This window comes from Aquarana catesbeiana, linkage group LG03, assembly GCF_042186555.1.
Source record: "Aquarana catesbeiana isolate 2022-GZ linkage group LG03, ASM4218655v1, whole genome shotgun sequence".
NCBI classification, from domain to species: Eukaryota; Metazoa; Chordata; class Amphibia; order Anura; family Ranidae; genus Aquarana; species Aquarana catesbeiana.
The window spans coordinates 129,247,728-129,263,035 of record NC_133326.1 but is presented as its reverse complement, the minus strand read 5'-3'; the positions used below and the strand labels follow the sequence as shown (position 1 = coordinate 129,263,035).

At 43.9% G+C, this 15,308-nt stretch overlaps 2 protein-coding genes across 2 annotated transcripts in view; one reads left to right on the top strand and one right to left on the bottom strand.

The window, feature by feature from the left end:
• LOC141131674 (uncharacterized) overlaps positions 1-2,878 on the bottom strand; it is a 40,322-nt gene extending 37,444 nt beyond the window's left edge. Inside the window, exon 1 of the mRNA XM_073619219.1 lies at positions 2,669-2,878. The gene's annotated coding sequence lies outside the window, so the exon portion shown is untranslated. The remainder of the gene's footprint in view (positions 1-2,668) is intronic.
• A 79-nt stretch (positions 2,879-2,957) lies between these two features.
• Positions 2,958-15,308, top strand: part of LOC141131675 (hydroxymethylglutaryl-CoA lyase, mitochondrial-like) — a 36,382-nt gene continuing 24,031 nt past the window's right edge. Inside the window, exons 1-3 of the mRNA XM_073619220.1 lie at positions 2,958-3,116; positions 10,289-10,372; positions 14,287-14,394. Coding sequence (XP_073475321.1) covers positions 3,039-3,116; positions 10,289-10,372; positions 14,287-14,394 — 270 coding nt within the window. The 5' untranslated portion in view covers positions 2,958-3,038. The remainder of the gene's footprint in view (positions 3,117-10,288; positions 10,373-14,286; positions 14,395-15,308) is intronic.

Below are 15,308 nucleotides of genomic sequence, written 5' to 3'. Positions count from 1 at the left end.
TACTCTGTGAATGATCCTTGTTGGAGCCAGCATATTTGGTAATTCAGTTACGAGGAGAGATCACAGAAGTTTTCGATCAGCTGTTCTCAGCTGCGCTGCATAGTGCTGCCTTCACAGCTCCCGGCTGACAGTGAGTCTTTTATTCCTATATCTTCATTGACTGGCTATGTGATCTGATGCCAATTATCATCCTGATCATTATGCACATATCTGGGAACAGACTATCATTCATCGTGTTTTCACAGTGAATACCTGACAGGCTATATATAGTGACATTTAAATGCCATTCACAGCCATTTGGATTTCAAATTAGCTGTGGATATACATATGTCATTTCAGCCCTTGCCACTCCCTTCCCCTTTCTATCCTTTGGACTGTTCCTGACTTCCAGCCTTTTTTCAGCCACGGACTGGTGTATGTATGTTATAATTCTAGATTGTAAGCTCTAACGAGCAGGGCCCTCTGATTCCTCCTGTATGGATTTGTATTGTAAGTGTACTGTCTGCCCTCATGTTGTAAAGCGCTGCGCAAACTGTTGGCGCTATATAAATGCTGTAGTATAATAATAATTTTTGAATTTGGGATAATCCTTTTTGAACATTGCAACGGCTGTTGCCTTCATTATCATCTGATATATGCCTGGCTGGTGATGTAGTAATCTGCACTTCCCTATAGTGCCTCATTGGTGCTACTGATTCATTTTGGAGCGGCATCTCATGTTTTGTCTTCTGTGTGTGTTTTTCGTTTGTCCTTGTCCCCCACACTATCTTGTTTATTTGCAATGTTTTATGTAGAATTTTTGCATACTTTTTAATGATTGGTCTGTTTTTTCAATAAATGTATTTTGAATTAAATATGTATTTTTTGGTTATTATTTCCCTGGGCTCTCATGTGGCACTTGGCACTGTGCCCTCTTCCTGACACAGTGCACATTTTTACATATGTTCCTTTCAGCCATGGAGTCCCACTCGATCTGAATGTGCGGATAAATACCTGGCGGCACCGCGGTGTACCTTACATTATTGGTTCCCTCTCCATTCCTTTGGTTACCTGAGCTGTCAGTGCACATGCAGCCGGTCCAGGGATTCGAAATCTCAAGTCTTCTACGTGCAGCACTTCCAGTACAGACCAGAGCTCTTCTGATTGATCAGTGCCATCTCTGATCCATCGCAGAAAGCACTGTAGAAATAAAAGGAGAGAAGAACCCAGATTACTGATCACCCGACCGCTGGACCAGCTGCATGGGCGCTGACAGCTCAATATCTCCGGAGGTAAGTACAGCCAGGACCGGGGGTGGGGAGGGCGTTAGGTGACCTTTTCATTTTTCTAAAAGGGTAAACTAATGCTGGCCATACACTATTGGAAAAATCGGCCGACACATTTTCGAAAAACGAACGTTCTATCGTGACCGCAAACGATCGTGCCATCATGTAATGACCGATAAATCGTTAAGTGGACATAAATAAATAATTTTTTGCTCGTTTTTTTTTTACATATACCTAGTGCAGACAGTTCGGACGGGAAACACATTAACCTTGCAATTTATCGTACGTTCGGCAGAAATTTTCCAAACTTGCCGTTCGTTTTTTTTTCCACAAAAACATCACAAACAATTATTGATTTGTGCCCATTAACTTGACGAAAAACGAACGAAGTGTTTATATGAACGATTTTTCGGCCGATTTTTCGTATATTGTATGGCCAGCATTAGGCTCCATGCACACTGGGCTTAAAAAAAACAAACAAAAAAACCAAAACGTTGGTTCTCTTGGGAGTAAAAAACAGTCATATAGAGCATTTTTTGTACAAAGTCTAGATAAGTTTAGGAGAGTTTTACATTTTTTCTCCCAGTGAGTTCCAATCAGAAACACAAATCAGGTTTTTTTTCCTGCCTCTAAACGTTGATCTGATAATATGCCTGTAATCGTCTTCATGTGTATCTACACATAGGATAACATTGAGCTTCTTCTACAGGCAGAACACAAAACTCCTGTAGAAGAAATGTTTTTTGAGCCAGCATGCATGGAGCCTAACCCTTTAAATCCACAAAGGCAAAGCGTTAGCATGACAGCCAAGCAATTAGCATTGTGAAAAGGAGACATCAGCAATGGCAGACTACACATTCCTCAGGAGGCCAGCTCCCCTCTGGAGAGAAGCTGCTCTTTTCATGGGCTGGTGAAAGAGTTGCCACCTCATCCATTTAAACCCGAACACATATGAATTACACAGGTTCTGAGGCTAATTAAATGCAGATAAGGCACCAAGTGATTTTTATTACCACCTTAATCAGCCACAGAACCTGTGTAATTAATATGTGTTTGGGTTTAAAGGGATAAGGTGGCAACCCTAGCTGGTCACTCCAGAGGAAGTGGGGGGAATCTCCCCAATGGGGACACCACAAGACAAATATGGCAGCGGTCCATCCTTAAACACAGACTGCAATATAAAGTATCATAAGGATCTGCCCACCATGTCCCGGTGACCGCAGAGGAAGTGGAGGGAAATGTCCCCAATGGCAACACACAGAAATAAAAAGCAGCCAGAGGTCCACCCTACAACACAGGCTGTGATCTAAAGCTATGACAACATTGTAGAGGCACGTAGTCATGGAGGTGTGATAACACAGCACACCATACACACACATACATACATACATAGAGACGCTCACATAGCAACACAGCTCACCGCTCCGCCCCCTGACCCCGACCCTTCACACCTTCTAGATCCGGTGCTCATGGAAGCGCAAGGCTTTCTGGGAGTTGTAGTTCAGGCGGCCCTGTACACCGCGCACGGTGGGTAGTACGAGAACACTGTGACACTACAACACCCAGCAAACACCGCCTTTTTCATACACAGTAGCACAGCCTGTCATGAGGCGGGGCTGCCGATAGATGTCGCACTCTGCTAGTTTCTAGGCCAACAGCAGCGGGTGGGGGTGTGTCCATAGCGTGTTTCGGGATTGGCCCATCTTTCATACAATCAGCGTGCGGCAGGAAGACTGGGCGGAAGTGTGACTTTGTTTACAGGTGTCACGGAGGATGTTAGCAATGAGTGTCCGGAGAGCGGCTCCGTGGGGGATCGGGGCTGCCTGGACTCCGAGGGCTGTGCTGCGCCAGGTCAGATGTACAGTATAGTCTCACCTTAGCTGTGTCTGTCCTCCGGGTGTAGGAGAGGTGACCCCACACATCCATTATTCTCTATGGGCATTCCATCTCCCTGTTAAAGTCTATGGGCATTCCTTTCTGTCATTTCTTTTAGTAAGTCCACATATCCATTCATGTATATGAGAAGCCAGTACTAGGTGTGGAAAAAATAATAGATTTAATACCAGAGGCCGGAGAGTTCTCTACAGGCACCACCTCCCCTATATATAGTCAGAAAATAAAAAGAAACAAAATTGGGAGTTTTGAGGTGCAAAAAATCCAATCGAATTGATAGTACCAATGTCATAATTTTATTTAAACATACTTGGTTAAAAAAAATCAATAAAGTTTAAAAGCAGAACATGAATGATCATGCGGTCACAATACCAAAGTTGGTTGTCTCTACACGTCTCTCCATAATCATGGCTTCTTCTGGAGCTTTTGTAGGATCTTTATACAATGTCACCCAAACGTGATGAAGGTTCCAAAGGACCCTCAGGGCCCGCCAGGATGTCCAATGAGGTATCAGCGTGCCATAAAGGGGGGACAATAGCCCTAAATTCACACCCTGTTGTGATAAGAAGTCAAGGAATTCACAGGCTGATAATTATATTACTCCTAAAACATATATTTCATATACTTGTAAGCTTCAAAGGGACTGTACTATCTAAACGCTTCCTTCATTGAAGATAACCATATTCCTTAGTATCAATATGATACCATTGAACCAGGGGAGACCAGTGCTAATCTATCCCAAGGGAATATCCCTTTTCACCTTAGATTTAGAATTCTGCAGGTACCATACAGGGCAAATGGCCACAGCAACCTTGGGATCGGGGCTGTCTGGACTCCGAGGGCTGTGCTGTGCCAGGTCAGATGTACAGTATAGTCTCACCTTAGCTGTGTCTGTCCTCCGGGTGTAGGAGAGGTGACCCCACACATCCATTCATGTATATGACAAGCCAGTTCTACCTGTGTCTGTCCTCCAGGTGTAATAGAGGTGACCCCACACATCCATTCATGTATATGACAAGCCAGTTCTACCTGTGTCTGTCCTCCAGGTGTAGGAGAGGTGACCCCACACATCCATTCATGTATATGACAAGCCAGTTCTACCTGTGTCTGTCCTCCAGGTGTAATAGAGGTGACCCCACACATCCATTCATGTATATGAGAAGCCAGTTCTACCTGTGTCTGTCCTCCAGGTGTAGGAGAGGTGACCCCACACATCTATTCATGTATATGAGAAGCCAGTTCTACCTGTGTCTGTCCTCCAGGTGTAGGAGAGGTGACCCCACACATCTATTCATGTATATGACAAGCCAATTCTAGCTGTGTCTGTCCTCCAGGTGTAGGAGAGGTGACCTCACACATCCATTCATGTATATGACAAGCCAGTTCTAGCTGTGTCTGTCCTCCAGGTGTAGGAGAGGTGACCCCACACATCCATTCATGTATATGACAAGCCAGTTCTACCTGTGTCTGTCCTCCGGGTGTAGGAGAGGTGACCCCACACATCCATTCATGTATATGACAAGCCAGTTCTAGCTGTGTCTGTCCTCCAGGTGTAGGAGAGGTGACCCCACACATCCATTCATGTATATGACAAGCCAGTTCTACCTGTGTCTGTCCTCCAGGTGTAGGAGAGGTGACCCCACACATCTATTCATGTATATGACAAGCCAGTTCTACCTGTGCCTGTCCTCCGGGTGTAATAGAGGTGACCCCACACATCCATTCATGTATATGACAAGCCAGTTCTACCTGTGTCTGTCCTCCAGGTGTAGGAGAGGTGACCCCACACATCTATTCATGTATATGAGAAGCCAGTTCTACCTGTGTCTGTCCTCCAGGTGTAGGAGAGGTGACCCCACACATCTATTCATGTATATGACAAGCCAGTTCTAGCTGTGTCTGTCCTCCAGGTGTAGGAGAGGTGACCCCACACATCCATTCATGTATATGACAAGCCAGTTCTACCTGTGCCTGTCCTCCGGGTGTAATAGAGGTGACCCCACACATCCATTCATGTATATGACAAGCCAGTTCTACCTGTGTCTGTCCTCCGGGTGTAGGAGAGGTGACCCCACACATCCATTCATGTATATGACAAGCCAGTTCTACCTGTGTCTGTCCTCCGGGTGTAGGAGAGATGACCTCACACATCCATTCATGTATATGAGAAGCCAGTTCTACCTGTGTCTGTCCTCCGGGTGTAGGAGAGGTGACCCCACACATCCATTCATGTATATGACAAGCCAGTTCTACCTGTGTCTGTCCTCCGGGTGTAGGAGAGATGACCTCACACATCCATTCATGTATATGAGAAGCCAGTTCTACCTGTGTCTGTCCTCCGGGTGTAGGAGAAATGACCTCACACATCCATTCATGTATATGAGAAGCCAGTACTACCTGTGTCTGTCCTCCGGGTGTAGGAGAGATGACCCCACACATCCATTCATGTATATGAGAAGCCAGTACTACCTGTGTCTGTCCTCCGGGTGTAGGAGAGATGACCCCACACATCCATTCATGTATATGAGAAGCCAGTTCTACCTGTGTCTGTCCTCCAGGTGTAGGAGAGGTGACCCCACACATCTATTCATGTATATGACAAGCCAGTTCTACCTGTGTCTGTCCTCCGGGTGTAGGAGAAATGACCTCACACATCCATTCATGTATATGACAAGCCAGTTCTACCTGTGTCTGTCCTCCAGGTGTAGGAGAGGTGACCCCACACATCCATTCATGTATATGACAAGCCAATTCTAGCTGTGTCTGTCCTCCAGGTGTAGGAGAGGTGACCTCACACATCCATTCATGTATATGACAAGCCAGTTCTAGCTGTGTCTGTCCTCCAGGTGTAGGAGAGGTGACCCCACACATCCATTCATGTATATGACAAGCCAGTTCTAGCTGTGTCTGTCCTCCAGGTGTAGGAGAGGTGACCTCACACATCCATTCATGTATATGACAAGCCAGTTCTACCTGTGTCTGTCCTCCAGGTGTAGGAGAGGTGACCCCACACATCCATTCATGTATATGACAAGCCAGTTCTACCTGTGTCTGTCCTCCAGGTGTAGGAGAGGTGACCCCACACATCCATTCATGTATATGACAAGCCAGTACTACCTGTGTCTGTCCTCCAGGTGTAGGAGAGGTGACCCCACACATCCATTCATGTATATGACAAGCCAGTTCTACCTGTGTCTGTCCTCCAGGTGTAGGAGAGGTGACCCCACACATCTATTCATGTATATGAGAAGCCAGTTCTACCTGTGTCTGTCCTCCAGGTGTAGGAGAGGTGACCCCACACATCTATTCATGTATATGACAAGCCAGTTCTAGCTGTGTCTGTCCTCCAGGTGTAGGAGAGGTGACCCCACACATCCATTCATGTATATGACAAGCCAGTTCTACCTGTGTCTGTCCTCCGGGTGTAGGAGAGGTGACCCCACACATCCATTCATGTATATGACAAGCCAGTTCTACCTGTGCCTGTCCTCCGGGTGTAATAGAGGTGACCCCACACATCCATTCATGTATATGACAAGCCAATTCTAGCTGTGTCTGTCCTCCAGGTGTAGGAGAGGTGACCTCCCATATCCATTCATGACAAGCCAGTACTAGCTGTGTCTGTCCTCCGGGTGTAGGAGAGGTGACCTCACACATTCATTCATGTATATGAGAAGCCAGTTCTAGCTGTGAGTAGAGGAGGGAATGGTTAACAGAACACACTTGACAAGATTTGATTCTTTGTGTCCCATTGAGGAGATGTCCCCTACATTCTGGGTTTCCTAAAAGGGAATCCACCAAAACCAGTGTCCCCATAGGAGGATTACCTCCATTACTAGTACAGTGACAACTCACAATTCTGAATCTTCCCTCACTTTGGGCTTGTTCACACACATGAATATTATTGCTGCCCCCCTGAAAAACAGGATAGATCGCTTTTCAGAGGCAGTGGGGAGATATGTTGCATCCTCACTGCCTGTTTTAACCCTCAAAATGCCCACCCACCACGCCAAAACTGTGTGCAGCAGTGGCATGGTCCCATCCGCTTTAATGGGTCGAGTTCAATAGCAGTATGCTGAATGTTACATGTTGCTTTCTTTTTTGGCCACGAAGAAAAGCTATGCATCCATGGCACATCCCTAAGCATTTTTGTGTTGCAGTGGTAAAACCACAACTCGGTTTCCTGCTTTTACCACCCAAAGTGTGAACTGTGTCTAGGCTGCATTTACACCTGGGCAATTCTTAAACGTGCAACAAAGCACAGAAATTATTTTTATACAGGATTTATATAGCGTCAACAGTTTGGTCAGCACTTTACAAGGTTACGTCAGACAGTACAATTACTATAGAGGGCCCTGCTCTTTAGAGCTTACAATCTAAAATTTCCATGTGTTTCAGGAAACGCATTGCACTTGCAGGTCACGCTTGCAGTGCCAGTAATTGTTAATAGAACCTCAAGCGCGGGTAGCAGAAGAAAACGTGCTACAGATGTGGAAAAATGTGCACTGAAAAAACGCCCGATGCTTCACAACCGAAAGGTTACTTTGGGCGTTTGTCACCTAGGGCATGAAAAGCAAAGAAAAAACATGAGCAGGAACACACATCCCCGGCCACTATGCTCAGGTGTGAGTGTGGCCTTACCGCTGACTGTGTGAAGGAGCTCTTCTATCCCTGGTGACCCAGATCTCTCCAACAAACTGAAAAAGTGATTGATACTGAGAGCCCCTTCACAGTAACATGTGTGCACTCCTGCTGTGTGATGTGCAGGGGCACCATGATGCATTGTTACAGTACATCACACTGTTTACTGCTTTTTTTTTCTCTCTTTTTATCCTTTAACTTTAATTAAATGTTACAAAATGACACTTTATGGAAGTCTATGCACTGCAGCATGTTGCAGTGATTTACAGTGAGGTTTGTTATGTAAAATTGTACCATGTCTACCTTTTTATACAATGCACTGCATCCCTCCTCAAGGCAGCATTGTGATGTGAATGGGGCATCTAGAGAACAATCCTTTTCTACATGCCCTTAAGCTGAGCCTGCATTGATCTGTGCAGAGCAATGCAGCTCAGTAGATATGGTGTGAAGGAGCCCTAATAGGAAATTCTCGATGAAGCCTTTGCACTAAAGATGAGCTCAGGCGTGTTTGCAAGTCCACGTGCCCGCCAAGAAGCTGACCCTCCGCATCGCTAATCACAGGCAGTGCAAATCACAGACAGTGGGACATTTCTGGATCCGCGGCTGCACAGATCGGGAAAAGTCTCATTGCCTGTGATTAGTGTTGCGGGGTGTCAGCTTCCTGGCGGGCACGGGCACGTGGACTTGCGAACAGGCCTGAGCTCATCCTTACTCTGCACACTGCTATATACCCTTGCTTTTTAGTTTACACATATTGCAATAAATGTTCAAAGTCATCCCTCTATGACAATTCATACTCTATTCTGCAAACACAAATGCTACTGTGGACAGGGTGGTAACCTGGGGCAAACAGACACAAAATTGTGGAGAAAATTGTGGTACTAGGTTCAGGTCTGGTCACTGATCTGCATTGCAACAGAAACAATATATACGTGTGCTTAAATCCCAATGACTTGTGCATGCTGTTTTATCCAGAATTTCTAGTTAACATGTAGTTACAAGTCTTTAGCACCTGATAAATTATATACACATACAAGCTATTGGATTTTGAGCACAGGTGTATCTTATTTCAAAGCCCTAATAGGGGCACAGAGAACAATAAAAAAAATGAACAGGGCCCTTCCGTTTTCTATTCAAAACTAAAAAAAGTGTCTGCCTTTAGATACACTTTAGCACACTGAAATGTATTCTGCTAAAGCATTAGTTGTAAGCCAGTATTAAAGTAGAAATCCACTTACATTTTTTTACTTTGTGGTCCCTTCCATACCCTGTATTTAGGGCTGGTTCACACCAGACGCAGTTCAGCGTATTTTAATTCTGCGTCAAAAAATGCATGGGTAGTATTTAACATGGATTCCAATGGCCTTAGTTCATACCAGTGCAGTGCGTTCCTGTACAGTTGACAAAAGTAGAACATGCTGTATTTTTTCTGTATGGAACACGGCTAAATGCATCAAAGTACCGGAACACCCATGTCAAATATAGGGGAAAAAGTGCACTGGAACGCATAGAAAAACACTAAAAATGCGCATGCAGAAAAGCATCCAGAATGCTGAAATTGTTGTGTGAACCGGCCTTAAAAAAAAGAAAAAGTGGGATCTACCCGAATTCAACTAATCTCTGCTGGAAAAACTGTAGATCCCCAGGAACTCCGCTCCACATATGGTGGGACTGCCCAATCCTCACCACATTGTGGACTATGCTCTCCAAACTCCTCCTTTCCATTCTAGCAGATCCTGTACCCCTAACACCGCAAATGGTACTATTAGGCCTAGACATGGAACTATGGCTTTGTTCTTCATGCACGATCATCTCCCATGTATTTATTGCAACACGCTTGGCTATTGCCAAAGGTTGGAAATCTCTCAATTCCCCTTCTAACACGGAAATAACTGCCCTCTTGAACAACCACTGTCTAATAGAATTTATGCACGCCAAAGCCTACCTACAACTTCCTAGATTCCAAAAGAACTAGGACCTTTGGCTCAAACACCCTAAATGCATAGCCCCCATGAATGAACTTCCACCCTAGGTAGACCCTCCATTGATGTAATGACTTGACTACCACCTGTATACCTGTACGTTACTCAATGTTTGCTTTGTAACCTGTTACATATGTAAAAACCTCAATAAACTTAAGTTCCAAAAAAAAAAAAAAAAAAGTGCCCAAGCCTTACAAATCCTCTCCACACTCCATGCTTCCCCCTCCTTCCAGCACTACCGGTCCCCTCCAATCAGAACAAAAACTCTACCCATATCCAGTCATTTACACACCCCTTGGGGCTTAGTATTCAGCAGGCTGGGCCAACAGGACTCCAGGACAGGGTGGTGCTGTGTGAGTGGGACTCACTAGTCTAGGAGGAATTTTTAATTTTTTTTTAATCCAAAAGCATATTGTAATTTGGTAATAGTGATAATAAAAAGCCTGAAGTTCCCCGATAAGATCTACCTGATGTTTGAAACTGATGATAAGCCATGTGTGTTGACAGGTCAGTTCATTACCTGTATATGCCTTCCCTTCGGAGGTGAAGGTTGTTGAGGTTGGACCTCGGGATGGATTACAGAATGAGAAGGTAAGCCGACCATTAGGCTACATTCACACTTGAGCTGATCGTCTTCAATCGTTTTACAGGCTTAAATATTTGCATAGGCAGTTTTGCTTGAGACATTTTTTTAAGGCCTCATGCACAGGACGTTAAAAAAATGCCAGCACTGCTGTCAGGGAAAATGCAGCACTAAAAACTCGCTTTTCGCCGCATTTTAAAAAAAAAATTTTGAGCGTTTTTGAGCATTAGCGTTTTTAAGCGTTTTTACTTAAAAAAAAAAAAAAAAAAAAAAAAACTCCCTTATTTTACACTATCATATAAAATGTAAAAATGCCTGTAAACAAGTTTTTGCGGTTTTAGGCCTTTTGCATTTTTACAGCCAAACAGCCCTTGCTCCAGGATGCACTGGCAGTCCTTCTTTTTTTTTTTTCCGTCTCTAAAAGCCTATGCCACCAAACTACTCTGAAAGTTTACATGTGCATGGACACATAGGCTAACATGGAGGAGCGTTCAGAGGCAGTAAAATAAAAATGCCAGACGCCTCTAAAAGCAGCTGCAAAAATGTCCTGTGTGCATGTGGCCTAAGACTATTTTGGCCAATGGATAGTTATTTTCTAGGAAAAAAGAAAAACGTACAACGAGTGCTTTCTTTAGGTATTCCAATTGAAGTCTATTGGGGCCAAAAATACTTGACACTTGTAGCCGAAAAGATGCTCATGTACTTTTTTGAGCTACCAGCTTCAAGTGACACTGCGCTCAACTGTGAACAGGCACAACTCAAAACCATGGGATTTTGAATATTTGTTGTTTTCCAACTACAAAATTGGGCTAAATTGTTTAGCTAAAAAACATTTCCTTTAGCTTCGGTCACATCACTTAGTATGTCCTACGAAATGCAGGTGGCTGGTTTTTAAAGAACTCTAAACCGCAAGGATCTCAGGAGTGATGACATCACTTCCTGTTAGTGTTCCATTGCTGCACACTGAGACTGCAAATCCCACCCCCTAGGAATTATTGTCTTAATGGGCAGCCATGTGAGTGAGACAGAACAGGAATCTTCGGGCTTGTCATTTGGACTATGCAGTACAGTGGGTAGAACATACTGGGAGTGTGACACTCCTGGGTCCACCTACTACAGCGATCAGTAATTATGTCACAGTTTGATGTATAAAATAACTACAGTGGGGAATGTACAGGACAGGTCACCAGGGGGATAGCACATAGCAGCCAATAGTCTTAAAGCAGTAGTAAACCATGTTAAAAAAAAAAAAAAAAACACACTGGCCCCCTGCCGGCTCATGTCATGATGTGCTAGTATGTCGCGTACTAGTACATTATGGCAAACTTACCTAAAAAATTAAGCTCTCCAGCAGCGCGCTGTCACTGCTGACAGGGAGTCCATCTTCACCCAGGCTTCCTTCTGGGTATACAAATAGTCACAAACACAAATTCTTCTGTGCTTGGGAGTGAGCCTGCTCAGGATGAATAAGCTATATCTCCATCTTGGTTCAATGAGGATAAGCCACGTCTTGCTGCCCTCTAAAGACTGGGGTAGTCTGATATTCTAAAACCACAAGAAAAATAAAGAAAAGGGCACCCCAACCTCTTGCATTATCCTAAAATTATAAGGTTTAACCTTGAAACGCGTTAGCCTATTGGGTCTTCACTTCCTGCCTAAGATTTTGATGCACTATGGACTGAACAATGTTGTACCATACGATGAACTTTGATGCTATACCATGTGATGAGCTCTAACTCAATTGTGATTTTGTGAGTATAAAACTTACCACTTTTTAACAATAAAATTATGGTTTTAGGATGATGCATTAGGTTGGTGCGCCCTTTCTTTCTTTTTCTTGTGGTTTCCTTCTGGGTTTGTGGGCCCTGGCCATTTGAATGGACGAGCCCCGGTGACGTCACTCCTGCAGCACAGACCTCTCAATATAAAATAAGATGAAAAATCCGCGCTTAGGTCTAAAGGGCAATAGGTGTGCAGCCTACCCTGCTAGGTCCCCAAAAGGAGACTAGAGTGTGAATAAAAATAAAATTAAGAGTAATATGGCGCTACCTATATAAAATAAACAAACAACAGACCCATATCATTTAATGTGGTGTGAAATACCACTAAAGGCGACAAGCCTAAATCACCTGTGTAGTGAAAAGATAAAAATGTGCAACTAATGAATGTGATAACAAATAGTAACCACTACTAAACAGTGATCAGCGACAAGCCTAAATCGCTAAAATCACTATGCAGTAAAAAGGCGACAAGCCTAAATCACCTATGTGGTGAAATGTGCTACTGTGGTAATATATTCCACTACTAATATCATAGAAAAAGCATGTGACAGAAGTGTAATACACTAACCATAAGTGATAATGGCAGTGATAAATACAAGTAACTATATCCAGAAAGAGTGATACTCAAAAACATATACAAATATTCAAAATAAACCCAAAAAAACACAAAAACAAAAAGGAATTCAGTCCCAATATATGTGAAAAATAGATGTGAGATATAAATAGATAGACCAAGTCCAAGTTGTAACATCCAAACTCCTTCAAAGACCAACAAAACAATAGTCTTTTATAATTCTTAGATGCTTGGTGACTTCCTATTGTGACTATGGACACAGGAAAAATCCAGGTGACTTTTGGTGCTCCAGGATATTTGGTGCTCCCCCAAGGATATCTCTCGTTTGGATCAGATTGGGTGCAGGTGGAGATTCCACCTGCACCCAATCTGATCCAGACGAGAGATATCCTTGGGCGATCCATTGAAGTTGGATATTGGATGTCAATGCTGGAAACACCATCTGAACACTAAGGCTGTCCTACATGCGAAATAACCCTGTAGGGGTGATTGGAGCTGGTGAGTGGGGACCTAAGAGGGGGAGCACCAAAAGTCACCTAGATTTTTTCTGTGTTCATAGTCACAATAGGAAGTCACCAAGCATCTAAGAATCCTTGTAGTGCATTGATTCTTCCTGCAGTTCAGTAACTATCTGCCCATACGGGTATACAGCTGTACTAAGTGTCTGCAGCAGTGGCAGCTGGTGGTATATTTTTTTTGGGGGGGGCGGAAAACAATGCACCCGCAGCCACCCCCCAGTCGGTCGGGTCACCCTCAATACCCCCCAGTCAGTCGGTCGGTCGGTCACCAGCTCTGCACTTACCCCATCCAGGTCGCGGGCAGCGATTCTTCCGGTCGGTGGCTTCCCCTGCGTCTCCTCCTCCTCGGCATCACGGCGGCTTCCACGGTGTGTCTCCTTCCTTCTCCTCCTTAGGCCGCCAATAGGATCGCTTCTCTCGACCAATCGGGTGACGGACTTTAGGACCCACTTCCTGATTGGCTGGGAGGAGAATCAGGAAGACCATAGCGAATATTAATTCGCTATTGTCACACAAGTGGGTGGGTTCACTGTGCCCCAAGCCCACTCTTTTATTAAGCCATTTAGAACCTCTGGTTTCCTAAAAAAAAAAAAAAAAATACCCCATTGGAATCCATGCGTCCGACGCCCTGCATGTAGATTAGGGGCCGGGCGCATGGATCAGGGGGGCTGCGCCCTGCGCCCCGTATGGACGGGCCACCACTGGTCTGCAGGAGCCTGACATTGAACCTGCGATCTGCTAATTATGGGTGAAATTCTCTGCAGGCTCCTAAGAAAAAAATATTAAATGCACATTTGTTTTACCTGCAAAATCATGTCAAGTTAGCCTTTAAAAAGGTTCGAAGGGCTTTTCCAGGAACAAAAAAGGCAGGTGTTCTCACTGCCAGGATTGTGAGTACTTTCAACAACAGTAAAGTATTTAAAAGTATATAGGGGCTTTTTAAACAACCAATAGATTTTCTGCCCAGAGTTCAGCCTTAAATATTCTTGTAACTGGAATATTCCCCAGCATTCTGTTTTTTTAAGCTGCTATCCTTGTATGTCTTGTAGACGAATGTACCAACAGAAGTGAAAATCAACCTCATTAACATGCTATCCGAATCTGGGTTGAAATCAATTGAAGCAACAAGCTTTGTATCTCCAAAATGGGTTCCTCAGGTATGTACGTTTTGTTGAGCTGTGGAGTGACAGAGAGGAATTTTCTCAAACCAATAATTTTGTTGATCTCCCTTAACAAATTGCATGATATGTCTATAAAGAGAATATGTATATACAGTGGCTTTGTACATGTGTTCTTTCTTTAAGTATTATGGACAGGATGAAGTCTGTTAAAAATCAAATATTCCATATTTTGATAAATTTTTCAAACCAGCCAGCAGGTGGAACTCTAGCCTACGTTTCATGTTTTCAGCTATTTCATTTCAGCTTTGTTGAAAAAAGGACAATGTTTACACAATTCTAGTGTACTTCACAGCAATGACCAATCCCTTATCAGACTGCTCAGTAGAAGGAGCCTTGAATCAGACAAATAGAACTTCATAGCTAGCTTTGTTTAATGTGCTATCCCATAGTGCTCTTGGAAATCATTGCCATGCATCAGTTGTTTTTTGTAAAAATAAAAAGGTTGCATATATGATAACAACAAAACAGATATAAAACAACAGTTTAAATAATGTAATAAACATTACAGGTGCACTGCTTGTAGAGTTTAATGCTTAGTACTGCCTTTCTCTTTTTCTTTTTCAAGGCTCTCCCACAGCAATCCAGGGCCTCCAAAGTCATATCCCTCCGGAGAGCATTATGTTGTCTCCCCTAAATATCCCTCCTCTGCGTGCCATTGCAGAGCCCGATAATGATTGTCCAGCTCTATCTCCTGCTGGACCAGCCTGTCCAACTCAGTTACCCATTGCTCCTGGGGCCGCTCTCCCAGGAATGAATACTTTTTCAAGGCACTGTAGCAGTCTTGAGTATGGGTCAACTGATTATTGGAGCGGCCAATTATTGGGGGCCAACATTCACATTTTTCAAATAATCGGTATCTGTCAGAAACTTACCGATGTTACCAATATTGG